The sequence below is a fragment of the Opisthorchis viverrini genome, assembly GCF_000715545.1.
Source record: "Opisthorchis viverrini unplaced genomic scaffold opera_v5_41, whole genome shotgun sequence".
Taxonomy (NCBI): Eukaryota; Metazoa; Platyhelminthes; class Trematoda; order Opisthorchiida; family Opisthorchiidae; genus Opisthorchis; species Opisthorchis viverrini.
The window spans coordinates 1,722,832-1,743,024 of NW_008751697.1; the positions used below are offsets into that span (position 1 = coordinate 1,722,832).

At 42.3% G+C, this 20,193-nt stretch overlaps 1 protein-coding gene across 1 annotated transcript in view; it reads left to right on the forward strand.

Moving 5' to 3' along the window:
* Positions 1 to 19,147, forward strand: part of T265_13158 (hypothetical protein) — a gene marked incomplete at both ends in the record, with an annotated part of 36,448 nt that extends 17,301 nt beyond the window's left edge. The window contains 3 exons of the mRNA XM_009167465.1: positions 7,266 to 7,508; positions 11,015 to 11,143; positions 18,946 to 19,147. Coding sequence (XP_009165729.1) covers positions 7,266 to 7,508; positions 11,015 to 11,143; positions 18,946 to 18,960 — 387 coding nt within the window. The remainder of the gene's footprint in view (positions 1 to 7,265; positions 7,509 to 11,014; positions 11,144 to 18,945) is intronic.
* Between the last annotated feature and the right edge of the window lie 1,046 nt (positions 19,148 to 20,193).

Consider the following 20,193-nt stretch of genomic DNA (forward strand, 5'->3'; position numbering starts at 1 on the left):
GTCGGCAAAGCGCGATCCAACAACTGCTGCAGGCCGGAGAAGAACACGGTCGGGTCCGATCCGGGTGCCATCCTGGCCGTCTTGAACCACCTCATAGCCTCCTGGCGGTCGGCCGGCGTGTCGAACTCCGCTGCAAGGAATTCCTTCGCAACGGCCCAGTCCATCTTCTGAGGGTCTCTTCTGGCCGCATCCAGGGCCACTCCGCCCGGCCCCTTAGGAAGGTCTTCAGTGCTGCCAACTTACCCTGGTCGGTCTCCAGCCCGGCAGCCTCCGCAATTTCCTCAAAGTACTCCAGGAAGGTCCGAACATCCCCATCCTCAAAGGGTTGCGTCCATGCGATCTTCATCTTTATCCTGGTCACGACACCAAATGAAAGGAAGAAGGCCTTCGATGCGGAGCTATTTATTCGGAAATGCCAACTGACCGGTCACAGACCATTGAACAGGGAAGCAAAACTCTAATCTGCATCCTAGCTACAAAAACTGGACACGGATCTTCTCCCGAACGAGTCTTCCTAGGGATTTGTTGCCTCCACTCATTCGTCGGTCAAATCCAAGCAAATGTCACAAAGTGGCCCCACGAATTCCGCAACAGAATTCCCTTTTTCAGTCGACGCAAAGCGAAATTCTATGAACAACACATACTACTCGCGTGCCTCCCGATCAGTAGTATCACCGTTACACTGGTATAAAAAACACCTGAATGCGGCCAGTTGTCCAAGCCACTGTACAAAGAAATTTTATCAAAATTAGGTAATCGGTTTCATGGGTTATGCAGCGCAGGTTGACCACTTTTTACCAGGTCTACCTTAGATCAGGTTACCTTAATACTGACGTTCTGGATAGCAGTATCTGCTCGTCATGTGATAGGCTGTGAATGATTGCTCTGGAGACGAATCCCGTCTTTACTGAATTAGTAAGAAGCTACTCTTCCAAGCTGGCGTACCTAGGAGGAGAGCAACGCACAACAGAAGTTAGCACTTATCTGTTGACGGTGTCAGCCAATGGGTGAGTGGGACAAGCACGTGGTCGCCGTGATCACTGGGCCTACACAAAACAGGAAACGCCACACAGAAGCTTACCAACAGTGATTGGCTTGGGGCCCAATGACCTTGATATGACCTTAATGGTCCCTTGATGTCCAAATGACCGAATAACGGGCAAACTTGGATTTAATATATCTCATCACTTAAACATTCGTTTAGCCCCAACCGCGGGTGTGTGCATCCCTAAGTCAAGTAACCAGCCACCATAACACGAATCCAGAATATCTGCAGCCTGTCCGGTGTACCACCTATGGGCTTGTGCGGCGAGGTTGGATGTTAGTGGTCTCAAAATCGATACTTCCGTACTATGTGGTGTGCGTGGTACATTAGCGGAAAATTCTTTACAGGATAAGACCTGAACAACCAGAAGTTTAGTGGTTATGTTTACCTTTTTTTCTGTTTGGGAGTTGCGAAGATTGCGCATTTAAGATACTACCGATATGCTGGCGTTTGCTGATTCAGGTTTTTCTGCATTGAGCCACATTAAAGTATACCACACACTGATGTTTAAACGAGTATATATTGTCAGAGTAGATTAATTGGCGAAGATCAGTAGCATTAAAACTGTTGATTCGAGCAGATTCTTTGGCAGCAGATGCGATTTTATCATCCTGTTCTCTCAGAACTGTTTGTCAAGCATGGCCATCCAAATGAACAAAAGCAGCCGTAGCTATGCTGAGAATGTGGGAGACAAAGGTTGGAATATATTGACAATTTGCGTTACTAGCCAAGTATTGGAGCCAGTGAAAAGTATTTTTTTGAAGTAAAAAGCCCCGAGCCTTCGTCTGCCTCACCAATAGGTGGAATGAAGCGCAAATCAACTGTAGGCTTTTATTTTTAACCTTTTTGAATATTCTAGCCAGAAACCGATAGAGGTTAAGGTGCTTTCAATTCTGTTACCATGAAGTCTGATCTACTTGGCCGTAAAAAACTTAGCTAGCCTGGAAAATTGTGATGCGTTTTGGCAAATACTGTATCTTATAACTTATTAGTCCAAAAGTAGCACGGCTATTATTTCGAACTAGCGCATCCCACCTTCCACCCGTAAGATATTTTGACCTTGACACTACTTCATGGATCTGCCTAAAGTGGATAAGAATGTTTTTACCTAATCGAAAATTTTATTTTGGAGGATGCGGTTAAATCTCAGCTTGAGACCTTTACGAATCCCGATTAGACTGTTCATGTAATGTCCATGCCACACAGTAGTGCATGAATAGGTCAACCTAACGTATTAACTTCACTTGTAAAGTTTCACACCTATTTATTTGTGAACCAGTTTTAACAGTTGTGTGCGTTCTGATTAGGCCTATGGCATTTTGATGTTTTTCGGTTGTGTTTTCTTGAGAAATCTGTTTAATACCAAATAGTGTCCATTCGGAACCTTCTAAATGACCGCTTAGGTCGCGCTGATTTGGGAGCGAGACACTTGCAACTGGAATCCTGATTAGCAAACAGTTCTCATCTATACGAGGACAGCCTATAAAAACATGTCATCATGCCTGGAAACATCACAAGCGAGAGATTCAGTTGGGTTCCAGGTGAGTCTCTCGGAAGACCAAATTAGTTTACAAATGAGTGTATACTCGCTAATGTTGTCATCAGATTGATAAATTGTTCAAAATTAAAGGTTCAGAGATGATTGCGACCGTGTCCTACGCAGATAACCCTTCTCACAGCGGCCGTGCGGTGAACGCGCTGTTAGCTGATGAGCCGCGTTATAGTCACGCGTCTCAATTTAGATGTGAATCAATACGCTTTTCATGCTAACACGAAACATGTGGCGGCTGTAGCGCATGGATAAAATCAACAAGGTAAGTTAGACCCAATTAGCGAAATACACTCATTTGTAGACAGATCTGGATGTACTGAAAGACTCAACCGAATATAAACTGAATCCTTCTCTGATGGGAAGTAGCCTAGACTACAAATTGACCGGGAACTCAGCTGAGTCTCTAAGTAAAACCATATTAGCGTGCAAATAAGCGCATTTGGTGAATCGCGCCCAGTGCAGTTTAAGTGGAACATAATATCTGCAGAAACTCATGGAGTACGCTTACTTGATGGTCCACAAGCAACACAGAACTAGTTTTGAGCTGCCGAAGAATCTACAGCAACCTTAGGAATAATATCTCATCAAATAAATGAGATGTGATTTCAGTAAAATGCACTCATCTGCATACCAATTTGGTGTTGATGGTAGACTCACCTAGAACCCAGCTGAATCTCTCGTTTATGATGTTTTAAGCAACTGAAAGTGCTTCACACCAAGTTGGTGTGAAATTCGGGAAATAGCGATATATATAAAAAAGTAATAGACTACCCATAAGGTTGCTGGAAGCTCGTCGAATTGTCTCCAGCAAACTTATGGGTGGTGCATTACATCTATAGATGTGGCTTTCTTTGACCAAATGAAAGCTGGTGGTCACGGAATGCATGAGGTTTCGCTTATATTAAGACCACAGAGCAGTCTCCCAAGAGTAAAGCTATATTCTGCAGCAATACTCTTCGAAGAAGCACTCATAATCACTATTCATTTCATCAGTCCATGATGCTCTATTCTACCGCTACTCCGTCCCCTAGACTGATCATTCCGTTAGTCACCTGTGCGCGCGTTTCAAGTTCGTCGTTTTATAAGCATCAAGTAAACCGCTAAACCGGAATAGTAAATGAAGCATTGAGGCGGAATGTGCCAAGTGGTAATCGTGAAGCATAACCCTTCCGTAGAAAATTCCACCTCCGTGGCCCAAACGACGCTAGTCCCATCTGTTAGGAAGCGGTACATTACCAAACTAGAGGCTAAATACTCTGTATCGGTCAGCTTCACGGGATCGGTGTATGCAAAAAATAACTAATTTGCTTTATATTGTGTTGTAGAAGCGGCTAACTGGCTATCTGAGATAATTTAACTAGCCAGCACATCGACTGACTGCAAAGAGGGAGCGCGTCTCTGTCTCCCATCACTACCTTCGCTTTGTGCACTTTCACTTCGTCGACCCACGTATGGTCTTCCATCACGCTGGAAGTCGACAATACCCCCCTTTAAAAATACTTAAATAGTCGACCGCAATAACAACCAAGTGGAGGTGAACCATGTCCCAAAAACTTCAAGGAATCTAGGACATTGAACTTCGTCCTTCATTACTTAGTAGTCTGTAATGTGCATAAGTATTCACTGGATTCTGTTATTAGCATGAATTACCACCACAGTTTGGTCTACTAGGAACACCGTGGAGGGTTTTAATAATGATTAAAGATGTCGGAACAATTGGACCAGTGTTGTACACAAGCACTTTCCTGAACTTTGGAGATTGTTTCCAAGGGATAACTATGCATCCCTGAACCAAAATAAAGCATGTTCTTTCATGGAAGTAAGTTAAGGCGCTGTCTCCTCCGTATAGCTTTCGTCTCACCGTTTTTCAAGTCAGCAGACCAGTAACACACACGCACACAGATAACCCACCACTGAACACATTTCGAAAGATGTTCTGCACCTCAGGTTTGAATTTTGCTGGGAAGAAACACGGAAGCAAGACGCTGATGTTTGTTTTGGAAAGACGAAGTATGGTAAGAGGGGAATGACTGTGACAATAGCATCTTGTGGCCGGTCTACTTAACTCCGAAAGAAAGTGAATTCTGTCCTGGAGAAATGCTTCTTTCACCCGACTTGAGGTTCGAATAGGTAGCTAAAAATCAGGAGTCAGGAGTCTGGGCTAGTCAGTCCAGTGATTCGATACCGTAGGAAAGAAATGAGCCATTAGTGTGGAGTTTGATAAAAACAGATGGGTTTTGATCAGGAATACCGCCTTTTCTACGCAGTAGTAGAAGTGTTCAGTTCACGCACCACAAGCGTTCACAGTTTTCTTATTGAAGGAGATGCTCTTTTTTGGGCAGCCCTTGCCAGGTGCTTTTGTAGGTGTTTTTTACTCAGGTTGGACAATCTGTATAACCAAGTTAGTAAGGCTGAATAAACAGCCACTTCGCTCCTCTTGTCCTTGAATCAAATATAGCTAACTTCAACGCTCTTTTATCTCACTTGTTGAGTGACGATAAATGAGACGAGTGATTTGGCTAATTTATGCGTTCTTTTCTTGGTCAACACCTATTGTTCCAGTTCGGAAACAGCCATCTTGCGGATAACGTTTGTCTCATTTGTATTATTATGTGTTGAAAACTGACTTGTTATGTAACAGCTGATGGAGTTAACACAGTCCCGCAACTGGTTCACAGATGTTTTTGATCAAAGCAATCAAAGTCTTTAGGACCCATAGAGGGGACCGGAATCATCCTACAGGGGACAAAACAGCTAGGCGTTTTTCATAGCTCTTCGTTAAACGTCATTATTTCAGTTGACTTCTCTGCACCCCGTGTGCAAAATGGAATACATGGAGCATTTGGTTTCACTGTATTAGATATGCCCGAGCTAAATCGGTTGGCGAGAAAATCAGCGCCTAAAGATCTCTGCTTTACTATACCCTTGCGTTTTTAACAGCGCCCCGTGAGACATTCCTTTAGTGGCTATTTTCTGATACACTTAGAGGATGAACGTCATTTTTATGGGCTAGGCTTCGTATCCGTAAAGTGAGATGACACGCATAGTAGTCCCAACACTTTAGCGAAAGAAAAGCATCGCATCGCTGCATTCGTCGTGGAACCCCACTGTGACCTTGGCGGTGCGCTGGGATATCTTGTTCCAAACACTTCCACACGCGGTTGTACGCTTTTCAGTGAGGACAAAACTACTCAGCTCCTTTAAGCTGATATTTCCAAATTTGATGACAGGCTCCTCGGATTCAAAAGGACGAACATATGCCGTATCGTTTCATCGCAGGTATAGCTACTGCGTCTCCAAATTTTCCCGGCACTTAGTCGGAAAGCAGTGCTGCGATAACCTGCTCACATATAAACTACCTAACTAGTCGCTGTGAACTATCGAGGCACAACAATCACTTTACACAAGCTAACGCGGGATCGGAGCATGGACGTTACTTTGCCGGTAACGATGTGAAGCATTTCTACACCTTGTTGTATAGAAGGGTCTTAAGTAGCACTTTTCTATAACGTAGATAGTTTTTGCTTGCAAGAAAGGCCTGATCATCTAATCGTCGATATAAGAAAGGGAAACGTTAGCATCAAACGTGACGGCGTAATGCATCCCAGCCGTATGGCAGCTGGTCGTGACAATTAGTTTTCCGGCTAGAAGTACCGCATCTGAGTTGGAGACCTTCCGACGCGAGTTGTGTTGTCTGAATGCGGATTAAAACAAGATACGGGACATGTAAACCGAAAACGCAACATTCAACTTTGTCCTCAATGTGGGTCTAGTCAGACAGTGACTTTGTTACTCATGAACCTTCAGCTGAGGGTGCTTTGGGGCCCCCAAGAATTTGAATATCATTTCGTGGGTCAGAATAAGAAGATGACCGAGTCACGCTGTCGGATCACTCCTTAGTGTAACTAAGCCGTGATTCATGAGCAGATGAGAGCCAAGCAGAATGCAGTGATACATTCGGAAACACAATATTGCCACTTTCTGTTAAGAGTAGGCGGAAGGATGGAAGATTTGGACAGAACACGGGTTGTACGCCTCTAATCGCTTAGGGCCGATCTTCTTTCCCCTTGAGGTGTAGTTACATGACTTGATTTCCGTTTCCATAATGTCCTAGCATAGTAAGTGTACAAAGAGTTTGTGCGGATTTTGAGGCCACCAGTGAACTGCAGTTGCTTGGTATCTCGTAGACTCCTAAACCTGTTGAAATAAGAGTAAATGAGATACAGGTGAGATTCACACACTTGTTACAACTATTAATTACCTAGATAAACCGTATTTCCCACTTTGAAACTGCTTAGATAGCTAAATCACTGTGACCAAAAATTCCATTCCAAATGCGGGGCATCAGCTCCTTTGCGATGGACCACAGAACAGTCAGACTATTCAGTTGCGTCCGGCTAATTCTCTTTATACATATTTTTGCAAAATTAGCATGCTGTTTATCTAACTCCCGAACCTTTTGCTTAATCACTGGTGGAAGCAAAAGACTGGTCCTAAATTTGGACCAAAAGTTTTATGCATCAAATGAAAAATAGATGCTAGTAGCTCTTGTCACTCATCGTTTCTATCGACTTGCTCACTTCAAGCTTCCAGGACAGATGTGGATAAGCTCTGTTCCTTTTTTCTTGTCTAACAGTGTCTCGTCTAAATGTATTTATCAATTTATAGAATGAGATTGAAGACAACCAGATTTCAATAATAACACGGGATGAATTGGCTTTGTGGCCTTCCTCAAAAGCTGGTCAATTATCTTTGATAGGGAACGATCCAGAAATTGAGAAAATCCAGGAACGTCTGAAAGAGATTGATCAACAACTGCGGGTGTTCGTCATGGAAAAGGAGGAAGAAAACATTTCACTCCCACACATATCTTCCACAAATGTAGGCAATTCTGTCCAAGAAGTAGATGAGGTGAGCATATTAGTTTGGATTGTCTTGACACCGGTGTACACTCGTACTTTTGAGCAAATTTCGGCTTATGCTTAAGCAGCACCAGATGTAAGAGAACCCTCTTAATTCGGCCGGTGTCTTTACACTTCAATATGTCTTTAATGTATATATTTGTGAAGTGCTGCGGAGATCTCCACCGGAATGTCACCTCTGGAAGAGGAAATACACTTTCAGATGGGGATTGGAAGGGCTTTCTTTCAGCTGTGTTGATGTGAGAATCACCTGCAACCATGACTGGGCACACGACTGATTTTGTTGGGGTTTCAGCAAGCAGCTACTTACTTACGTGTCTGTGGATATATTGAATGAAGGTTTACATGGCGGCTGAATTTACTAAGAATCCTACTGCGAGTATTCCGTAATACCCAGGAAATGGCCGGATTTACACAAGCCTCTAAAGCCTGCCAGCTGAGAGGTTTCTTTTGGGTGCCGATCACAAAGAAATCTGGAAATCAGGTAGTTTTTGGAAGGCAGCATTTTTAACCGTTGTACACATCTGAAAAATTGAGGGTATGTCTGTTTCATGGGAAATAAACGAAGCAACCACAGGTAGTGAAACAATACATAACATCGAACAATAGTCACTGAATTACGAAAATATCTGTAAGCGTTTAATTTATTTGCATCATTTCAGCTATATTCCCAAATAGGGACTTGAATCTGTAGGTACTTTTCGCAAGTCCACAGAATAACTGTGGAAGCTGTCAGGTTAATTAAATCTCGAGTGATGGGCAATAACTGACCATGAAATGGCTTTTCCCCACAAGGTTTTTCACCTCCATTATTTTGTAAGTAGTGTACTCCAATGCTACAACCGATTATCCTTCAATTAGTTTTCCCAGGACAACCATGAATTAGCGCGCACGTTTTTCTCATTTGACTAGTTTTTCAGTGGTATGTTCGATTTATAGGATTTTTGATCTAACCGGATCAGACAGATGAGCGTCTACTATTTCAATATCCACGAATTACTCAATATCGTTCCATGTGAAAACGGCGACGCAAATGTTCTTGCTCAACATTTACGGTGACAGGTGTTTTACTGTACACACAAACTTGGCAACGGCGTTGTAAGGAAATCTGAAAGCGTGTAGATGATTTAGGCGTTTCCAGAGAACCAAATATCGTCAGAAATCTTTATCTGGTCTGAGATCTCTCAACACCAACTACGATGCGGAAGTAATATCGTCTTTGCTCTTTGACTCAGGCATACTGAGACTATTTTGGCCAGATTTTGTCGCCTTAGACTGAGCCAAATTACAAGACTGAGATTATATCGATTTTTCCATTGATAGGTGGACTACCACGCCCCAAAATGGAATAACAATAAATAAAATATAATGAAATTAGTAATGAAAAATGGTGATTTTGCTCTACACTACTTTTATATCACTCTGTTCGGGTTTCAGGTGAATCTCTCGCAAAACCAAATTTGTTTGCAACTGAGTGTATTTCGCTAATTTCGTGCACTTTGGTTTTAAGTAGAACGTAACGTTGACGGGAAATCGGAGATTGCGCCCAGCTGATGAGCCCCAAGAAGAGCGAAACCAGTCGTGGGCGGTCAAAGAATTTTCATCAACATTATAAGAAGAACATCACTACTTATTTCATCCCACCGTTTGTCTACAGATGTCTGCGTTTCAGTGCTGTGTCTATTCTGCAAATTTTGCCGTTTGTGGCTAGCATCTGTGCTTTTTTCCGCAGTATCGGATTCATCTAAAGATCAAATTACTACCCGTTTCTCCTGACGTTTCGGCGCGGTCATCAGTGCAAGCCCGCCTTGGTGACGATTCCTGATGGATCGCACTGGGTCAAGGAGCATTGACCTAAACGTTCACTTATGAACTCGTTCGGCACTTATTTTGGAAACTCGGAGAGCACTCGAAGACTGTCTAGAAAACAGAAGCGGACAAAAAAAGTAACGGGTGAATTGCATATCACCCCATCGAAAGAGATAACCAGAATGTGTCAGATACCGTACAGCTGGTCAAGAGCTAGTCGTTGGCGAACGACCTAAACGCTGAGATGATCACTATTTGCATAACTGACAGTAAAACATGAAGCTGTAAAATCTACACCAACTAAAACTTCCCCACTGGTGATTTGTTGGTGAGCAGATGGGAGTTCTGGGGCTAAACCTACATGATAAGCCTCTAAAGGATGTATCACAGCGCATTTCTCTGCCTTGTGCATAGTTTCCATCTGATATAGCTGGAACTTTAAGTGATATCTGTGCGGCACATTCGGTTGACGAATACCATAAACGAGGGGCTCAGGGACATTTAAGCTAAGTCTTCTGCCAATATTAGCCTAGTTTACAGAGTGGCGGGTGTCGCAAAGTACGCACAAAGTTGTGTTCAAGTAGGAGATTAGCTTGGTAGAATTTCAGGAACTAGGTCTATGGAAGCCGTCCCAAGTTGGGCAAAACCAATAATGGGCTTTTTTATGGATAGTATTAAGACGACGTCATTCTTACACGGGCACTAAAGCAAGTCCGCACAGTACTTTAGCGTAGTTTTCAACTGAGAGGTTAAATTATTTCAGTTACAACTTAAAGATCACGTTTGCCTATGGAAAGTTAGTTACCATTTTTTCTAGGTCAAACAAAACTGATTCGCTACATGACAATGATTTCGAAAAAACCCTATTGTTGTTAGATTGCAGCACCGTGCTTACGGAAAATGAAAATAAAAATGGATTTTGGATAATGTCGGTTGATCTATCGAAACTCGCAACTATGGAAACGAAAAGATGAAACGTTACTCGGTGTGTGGGTGTTCTGCCTCGGTTTTTAGTACACATGTTTATGTCCAGGAGACTAAAATTTTTAGCTCACATAGGCTAATGACGCTTTGAGAACGTTATTGGGTATTTAGCTTTTAACGAAACGCACGACGATGACTAAAAAAACCCAAGGAACAATACAAGAGGGCCATCCGCTGGGGGAAGTTGGTGAACAGTACCAGAACTGAGCCACATTAGATGTGGATCTAGCCGACCAGTGCACGCGATATGCAGAAACTCTTATTGCTCGGACTTACAGGTACTTCAACCTGAGACTGACTTTATTCAACTACTGATGGAAGTCCACATCCTATCTGTGATGGATGCAAACAACTATCTCTTCGTCCCTACCAGCTGGAATACATAAAGAAAAATCCACTGGTGAGAAGGATGTAGATACTTGTGAAATGTTAGTGTACCGAGTCTCAAGGTTGGCTTCACAGCGTTGCTCATGAAAGAGAAATTACAGAATTTTTCGAAAGCGAACACTCTTACCAAATGTGTGTCGAATCACTTCATTAATCGACTGACTCTCCAGGGAACACTGACTAAGAGGCGTCCTCTGTCCATCATATCTGAGGAGCACACAGGACGCCTCTGGAATAGTCATAAACCTTTACAGGGTAATGTTCATGTACGAACTGTTCTTCTCATTTTTTCTAATTTCCTGCGTTCCTACCCAGGAGAGAAAAACCATACTCCATTCAGACGAAGTGCTTTTCTACGAGATGGAAGGCACCGAGAAAGAATTGGTACGTTTGCGAGAAATTGACCAGAAGTTGCAATCAGTGAGAGAAACGGATTGTGAACAGGTAGGGATGATTCTGATTGTCCATCTTCTGAATAAGACCTAAATTATTGCGTTTCTTGGCGAAAAAAAGTGTGGTTTGATGATGTAATCCATTGAGGTAGAATGCAAAACAATGTTTTCGGTAAAGCGGAAGGTTCATCAAGTGAAAGACCACTCCTTCGTTCCTCGTTTTAGCCCATCTTCAATAGGACTTTATCAGTGACAATGCATATTTTATACGTTTTTAAAGACTTGGGGATGTGCGCCATTTATATGACGATTCAACTTTTGCAGACTGTATAAGCTTGCTGTCATTTGATTGAGTCACACACCAAACCACGTTCTACGAAACCTCCGGAATTAGCTGTTTAAACTACACTTGATATTGGATCCGTTTCCCGTATCACGTACAGCATACACCCTGGGAATATCATCTTTCCGTTTATTTTCGAATTCAGCTAAAATATTAATAACCTTAGTTTTTTTAAATATTGGTATGCATGCAGCTTTGCGATACAGACGGTCACACTTGTTTTGAGAAAGGGTGGAACGATAGTGCACAGACGTGTCTGTCTCGTCGCTATGGTTACAAACAGCGATATGAGCCAGTGATAGGCTCTCGTGAACACAATCCTTGTGTTCCATGCTCCCCAATAAGTCTGGACTAACTTTAGATTGGCAACTCAAAGCAGTTGGGGGATTTCATTGTGCTCTTGCGGGCATCAGCTCACTGGAACCCGTGACCGATGCCAAAGACCTTGTTACTCGCAGACAGCAAACGGATTGTTAGAACCCTAGTCGACATCGCTTAATTGGACAAACACTTTATTCTGATGTCCTGTTAATGGACAGACCAACCTATTTTGCTCCATTCCCCGTTCCTGCACATCAAAAGCGGTCACCACCCTCTTCTCAAAAAAACATTCTGAGACGCTCAAAAGCCTCGCCACGATTAAAGAATAGCAGCAACTAACTGATTACTTTTGTATAGCACTGCAAATGCAATCCAGAAGAACGAGCCCAAGTGCAAACACGACGGATTTAGTCGCTTTTAGTATGCCACTCAAGATGTTACTAAAACATGCAAAACAGTCCGTCTTATTAGGAAACTCAGAAAGACTTATTTCCAACATACCTAATGTGGATCACTGCTTTTTAGCTTTTAGTGGTTGATCCAAGTTGATACTGGTTGATACAGCCTCGGTTTCCTGACATCCCTACACCGATGAGGAGGACGAAGTAAATCGGTCATAATATCCCCATCTTTACGTCCTTATACATTCGACACTGTACATAACAGACGACGCACTCTTCTGTTGGCCTTTTGCGTCAATTTTAACATGTGCGCTCTGGTGATAAAGAAATCCAATCTGCCTCATTCGATGAAAAAATCGGATAGCATAAGAAGTGCGATTCCGAAAAGCTGGAGTCGGAAGTATAAACGAATGGTCGAATGAACACCGCACGCCCAGCCGAACAGGCAACTTAACGGGTAGTATCCTGCCACCTCATCCTGGGCAAGAAATTAAAAAAATCACTTTATGCTAGTGTTTTCAAACACTTCGCTGCACTTTCGACAGAAACACGCGGAATCGTAACCAACATCAAAATTCCTAATCCCGGAGTTAGAGGTTAAGCTTTTTCTCCGGTTAAGGATGACTAGTTCAAGGACTATAAGTAGATTATACCCCTGACTGCAGGTAAATAGGACCGTTCAATTCTTACCCACAACCGTTATAGGTTTCCGGCGTCTTGATATGCTTGCATTAATGCAGGTGTCTTAAAACCCTCAACTGAAGTCGAATATTGAAATCAGTGAGTAATAACACTCATACTGTGAGTATCCAGCTATGTCCTCCACTTTCTAGCCCTAGGGTTCCATTATTATGTAAGTGAACCTATAGGCTAAAGTCACTCTACAATCCGTGGACCGGCTGAAACAGATTGTGATGACAATCGACACTTTTGTTTACGGGGAATGTTTGGGAATTACACATATTATTTAATGATGGACATTCAAATATCCCTTTGAGGCTTGCCAGAGCATAGTTTCACTGATATGTGTAACTGTGACAAGTGAAACAGGCCTACTAATATTATATGATAAATACTGCTAACTTATCATAATGTTTTGTAGTTTAAAAGTGAATGGAAATCATTTGGGTAGTAAAACCTAGGTCACACAGCTAGGAATTCCGTTGGTTTTATCCACACCATCGTCCCTGGTGGGGGTACAGCTGTGGTGTCTTCTGGAGGTGCCGCTCACTTGCGCTGTCTAGCTTGTTAACTGACTTCAACGATGAAGAACACTGCTATACCGCAGTGACGGCCGACGTAACCTTTTGTCTCAAGGGAGTTATCTTATTTGACCCGAGTTTATGCAGGTGTTTACTTGGCAGCGCTTTTACGTTTCTTTGCATTTTCACTTATTTTTACAGATTGAATAAATGGTAATTTCGCTTTGTTCATTTCATCCCGTGTTACTTCTTGGTGTAGTCGTTTCTGTTTGTCGGACTGTTGGACTTTTCTTACTGTTTGCGTACTCCACTGGAGCTACAACTAAGAAAATATTGTAGGATCTAACCACATGAAAAACATTCTGATCCTAAATCTGATGTTTTTTGCGCATCCAAGAGGTTCTCATTTACTGTCAAAGCACGGAAAAACAATTCCATCGTACTTGATATATTCACTAACTTTTCGCCAGTCAGTGAGTTTTGACAACACAGTAACTTATCTTCGGGAACAATATTCTTAGAGGTCGTGCATTGAAAAAAAATAGGAAGGTGTTCTCGGGATTCTGTTGTTTCCTTGTGGGGGCTAGATTTTATCAAAAGGAAGCGAGTAACATCATGCTTACTAACTGTATCATTGGATGGTTAAAGTGTTGGCTGGGTGCTTAATTTTGTTGATTTTACAGCATTGGCGGTCCGAAGATAGAAAAATCAGACACTACCGTATAAACTGACACCCATGTCCTAATTTCCGTTTTTATCAAATGTCTTGTTGTTAATGATATGTGCGTCAGAATTTACAGCCTAATGCTAGTCTTCTGTGCTCACATTCCTGACATTGTTAGCCAAGACTAGGTATCTTACTTGTGATCACGAGGGGTTCATGGTGTGAAAAGCAGACCGAGTATTAGCTAGACTACAAACGAAAAGCATAGTGCAGGCTTACATGTACGATGTAGAATATACACAGTTAGGATTGCTCTTTCTGCTGAAATTCTAGTGACCATCTGAATTAGTTACCTGTATTAGATATTCATTTAAACCGTACGGCACCCTAATAAATAAATGCGAAGCTATTATTAAATGTTCTGAATTTTATCATAAAATTAGCTTCTTGTTGTGGTTCTCCTGAGGGCTGATAATGATCTCGAAAGACTTATACGGAAACAGATGTTTGGGTTATTAGTCCGCTGAAGCCAGAATTCGCTAGGGAGTTCTCGCGTCGAATTCAGCAGCTTCACATAATTTCCTTCCTTTATCGCCCTCATGACAAACTTCTTGTTGCTTCACAAGGTTGTTGCAGACGTTTCATCCTTAGTTAAACAGACATCAGAAGTAAGTTCTGGTGGGATATCATTTCGTCAAGTAGGCTCTTCATCGAAGGAAAACGTGCCAATCACGCTGACGAAACGCTTGTATCTAAAATTCCAAGTTCAGAGAACAGTTGAGTCGTCTGATCTGTAATTCGCCAGTTGATATTCTATTCCGTATCAGAACTTTAATGTCAAGTGACGCTCTCAAGTAAAACCCTCCTACATGCTGTTTTTCTCATGCGCAAGAAGTAGCTCAAACATTCCCAGTTAAGAATGGCTTTCTGTTAGTAAAAAACCGAGTTTATCATCGACACGAACTGAGACAATAGACTTTTACAAGACAAAGGATTATCTCCATTACCGAAAGATTCAGACTTGCTCAGACTTGCAGACTTGTTCTCTGTTATATGCACCCCAGGAGATAATATTTCTCAGAGGTGGTACTTTCTTCTCCCTCAAATAGATGGTTTAAGTCCTAAGGAAAAACACCACATAAGAAATATTCTTTGCCTTTTTTTGTTAGCTGTTGCATCGATTTCATCAGCTTTGTCAATAAATTCTTTCATGGTATCCTTGACGAGTACAGCCATAGTTTAAACATAGGATGGTTAACATATTTGAAAGTTGCGACAATTAGATACCGTTTGGGGATCTAAACTCTAATGACGAATGAAACGAAGCACGGCAAGTCAAGCTTCATATGAGGTTTTGTGCTGAAGATTACACTCGTTACAGTACTGACCCAGTCTTTCCGTCAGATTGGCTTGTACTACAATTTGTGATCTACGCTAGCTTGAATTGGAGCAGTACTATTTTCCATCGAGTTTTTTTTATCTAGCTGTGGCTTGCTGTAATCCCCTTCGCAAAGCTTATCGCACGGAGGTTGGTTTTAGTGGTCATATCTTAATCCGCACGGAATGTAATCCTTGTATTCACCTAGTCACGGAAGCCATTATTAAGCCGTCTGTCGCTTGCGAGATTTCCGAGAAAAGACTGATTAGCTGATAGGAGATATAGATAACAACCTTGATGCAACTGTGAAAAAGTACATTCCAATGCGGCAAACCGTTGAGAACATATTGTTAACAATTTCATAACGGTACCTTTCCTGCTGTGGTTCGTTTGCGCATTTTTATGGGGATAAACTGTTCCGAAAATATTTTTCAAAGTTGGTGTGCTCTCTTTGCCATTAAACGAAGAAATTATTAGTCATTCATGTACCTTTGTGTGATGCTGTTTTGCAGGGCACAAGACTTGTTGGTACGGTCGTTGCTGGTTAACGAAAGATTTGTGAGATCAACGGGCCCCCGCGGGTTTGATGCCCATTCTCATGAGCTGCGTCTCATTAAAACTCCTTAAACCAGCCTCTCAGCCCGGTCAATTTGATCTGCTACGGCTTGAACGACCGGGCAGTGTCAACGCTAGGAATGGTTTGGGTATCATCTTCTTAGCTGAGGACAGAAACTGTTCCGTAATGAAGAATAGTAGCAGTGCTCCATGTAAGGAAAGGAAGGATAGGAAAACAGAGGTCTGTGTTTTCAAACACTTCCGGGTTATTTTGATTTCCATCTTCCATTGAATTCCAAACGGTGTAACGAATGGTAAACATTCCCGGATAAAGCAGTGATTAACTCAAATCTCACTCTTTCGGCTCATTTGACAGTCGTTGTAATCAGCTGCCCGCGGGTGGTGTATCCACAAAGGCACCAAGGAGTTCTTCACTGCCAGCTCCCTGTAGTGGTCTGCTTGTGCTGATTACCATTCGAAATAGTGGCTTATGCTGTATTTAGGGTTGGCTACCGGACAGTGGCCCATGAGCATCACCCTGGTTGTCACGATGAAAACATCTGAGTTTCTCATGTTTCGACACGTAAGAGTAGGATTTCGACTGCGTTGAACCACAACTTTGGAAGCATACCCAACACACGTTTGAACTTCAAATATCTCGGAGCAGCATTCACTTCTCCAGTCTATAAGCGACGCTGGGCCGTAGTCCAATATTTTTTTTAACGACAGCAGGTCACTAAATCCCCGAAAACAATATTAGGCTGTTTTTACCCGTCCACCTCTTTGGTATCATAGAGGGCGACCACAGGGGCTTTCCCAGTACCAACTCTTGTTGAACAAGAGATATCCTATTCAAGTCTTTCTAATAAAGCAAAAATGCGCACGTGGAAGACAAAGAGCATCCCTACATGCATTAAAACCCTCTGTCAAACCATTTCATCTTGCTTCCAACAACTGTGTTCGAAAAAACGAGAGCAGGTCGTCATGGGGTTTTACACTAACAAAAACCACAACTTACATAGGGAACACTCACTATGAACCGGCACTTCGACAGAGTAATCATGTTAGCTTAGCATACGTCTGAATGTTCATATCATGTTTCGCCGCACCCACCTTATAAACTCGGATCAGTCGACTCCATATAGTCTACCTCGTTTGATGAATGCTGCTTCTGAAGATTTGCAGATTTCGAGCGGCAGTGTAGCCTTAACCGAGGGAGGCTGCTGGGAAACAACGTACCTGCGTACGGCAGGAAGGGTGCAGTAAGATATCATTAAGATTTGCTTATTAGCTTCATTCTTAGCAACTATTTCGTTTATCCAAGTACCTTGTCCTGTTGTCCTTATGCAATGGGCGTTTAGGCTACAGTCCATTGCGTTTAGGCATATATGTAAACAGTCAGGGATTCCCTATTCTCGTTGTTTGCCAGCATACTTGTTTTTCCATCACTTGAACCGGCTCACCACTGCTACTGATGGAGCGATTGGTTTCAACATTAGCTCATTCGTTTCCTTACGCAATAAACTTCCTGAACAGTTCCATATTTTTGGTGTTTTACTGCCAGTATTATTGCGGTCAAATCAGTAATGTATCTACTATCGCTAAGGCAACCTAAGCACGTGTTCCTAATGTAATCTCCTGGTGCAGTTACTACAGTTTCTGCCTTAAAGATACGCGAAAATGATTGCGTGGTAAAACTACAAGCGACTCTGGGATAAATGCGTTTGACGATTCCACATCACTCAGGCCACTGGGCTGATTCCGGTAAAATTTGAGAAGCAAAGGAGGGACACCGAAAGAAGAAAACTCTTGATCGATCAAATAGGTCGATTCGCCATCCACAAACGGAGATAATGGTACGAGAAATTGGCAAAAGTGGTAAAATACTTTTGAAAGGGTCGAGGGACGTGAAACTGGTTCGTAATGACAGAAAACCAACCAAAAGATGAGTCACATGAGGGATCATAGAATGAAAGTGACTGAGAGTAGTCTGTCGCTGGATTGTATTTTGGAAAAAAACCCTTGAGTTAGACATGGTTCCGGTCAGCTGTCTCTGGTTGTATTTTGGAAAAAAACCCTTGAGTTAGACATGGTTCCGGTCAGTGACTGAATGAACCGACAACGAATTGCAACAAGAATACACTGGATCCTATAGAAACCAGTACCAAAGCGCTCTCCCAACACAAAACCCATCAGGGTATTCCTTGACATTATTATGCAGCCAGATACGTGTTCCGAAACCCGCTGGCAAAGGAGTTGAAGGAGGTTACATGAAAAGGGTGGGCTAAGTGAAGATTTTCTGAAGCAGCAAACTTTCTACTATGGCTCAGTGTAAAGATGATAGTCTAGACCTCCGGACTTCCGGATGGCAACCCGAACGGGCGACTTGGTTCTCGACAGGATTTTGGGGAAAGCAACATCAAGAAGTGTAAGAATTTGGGAACTAACCAATGGAGTATATTGACGGAGGTTGGCTACTTCTGACATTTCTGTCTCTAATATAGACCGCCGCATTTGGAAGCTAGTTGACCTGATAATGCTGTTTGTAGACCACCTTAGCATTGCATACCGAATATACCTTTAAACTTGTTCTACCAACGTGTGTATCTTGACTGCCAAACAATGTAATCGAAGACTCGGGGAAGATTTTATGCCAGAACTACCATCTTATTTATTTTTCAGCATCTGGGACTATATTAACTGTACCATGCATTTCTCTGATTAAAAGAAAATATCTGCGTTCAAACACCAACGTGATATATATATATATACGTATATGTATATGTATATATATATTACACCACCGCCGTCGGTGCTGCTCGCCTTTCAGAATGGGGACCGATTATCAAGCAAAGTGACTAGAGTCACATGCTAATCGACTTTGCATCTTCTTGAAGTTTTTGAATGTTTGCTTTAATAGTCTACATGCTGAGCATTCTGAGTACATTGAACGAAGTGACTGTATTGATCAATTTTTCTGTTTCTTCTAGGTAAGACTGACCTAGGGCTTCCCCCCCCCGGTCTGCTGCCATGCTGCACAAGAAAACTGGAGCTTTCCTGGTTGTTCGACCAACAGAAGTACAGAAATACAGATTAACAGAAATGCTTATCAACGGCTTTCAGCGTGGCAATTCTAGCCATTGTTTGTACGCAGCTCTTTCATACACATTTTGATAGAAATGTTAAGATCCGTGGTGAATACAAGATGATTTCCGTGGCGAGTTGCATGCTTCTTCTTTGAAGTCTGTTACATACAGTCTGCTAATACAAATTCACGTAACTATGATCCCACACTGGGCTTCAGAGTTTGGACCAATATTTTTTCCAAGACTCATTTAATTCGGCTCAAATTTTTTATCTTGTTTTGTTTCTTGTCTAGTGAATCCACGTTAATTCCAGACACAAATGAAGAACGGTTCAGTCGGAAGACACTAAGGAAAATTTCAACGCAGTGCAAAGAAAAAAGACGTCCATATAAACTAGGTCCTCATTATGAGATGGTTTCTCCCTCTGATCTAAACTATCTTGAAAGAAAACACGGACTGTGAACACCGGCATGTACATCGGCCTGTGGAGGGTGTTCATGCAATTGCCTGGCATTGTTGTCCTAAAGATAACTCGACCAATGTTCTGGCGCAGTCTTGTTATGACACGGTATCACAGCGTTTCTGCATATCATTAAACACCACTCGCCAAAAAGCATACGGAACACCACTCACTTGTGGCATATGTATTAACATGGATTGCACGAGCCAAAAGGATCATAAAAACAAACTCCCATCCCACAACTAAGCTTCTTCCAAGGTCATTGCCTAGACATTTGGTTAAGGGATGATGCCTTCTGACAGTCCACCCTAAATTTTAAAGCGAATTTGTTCTCAATGTTTACAAGACTCAAACCTTGCCCTTAACTAAGACCAAAATGTAAAATCCGTGAAATGGACGTTCCCATATTTCAGCACAAAGCACTTTACTGAGTACCCACACCATATCCGAAATTTTGAGATTCGGCGTAGAGCCAGTAACATTATTTTTGTCTGTAAGACATACTATCACAACCGCCCTGAATATCATATAAACCAAAGAAAGAGAAGTTCTACTTTCTGGACCAATCCTAGAAGTAATCAGAGGTTTCAAATTACCAAGCGAAACAATGGTCTGCCTGTTAATACTGGCTTCTTCTGAGGTTTTGCCCGTAAAATAAGTGTATGAAAACGTGAACAATCCACTGCATTGCA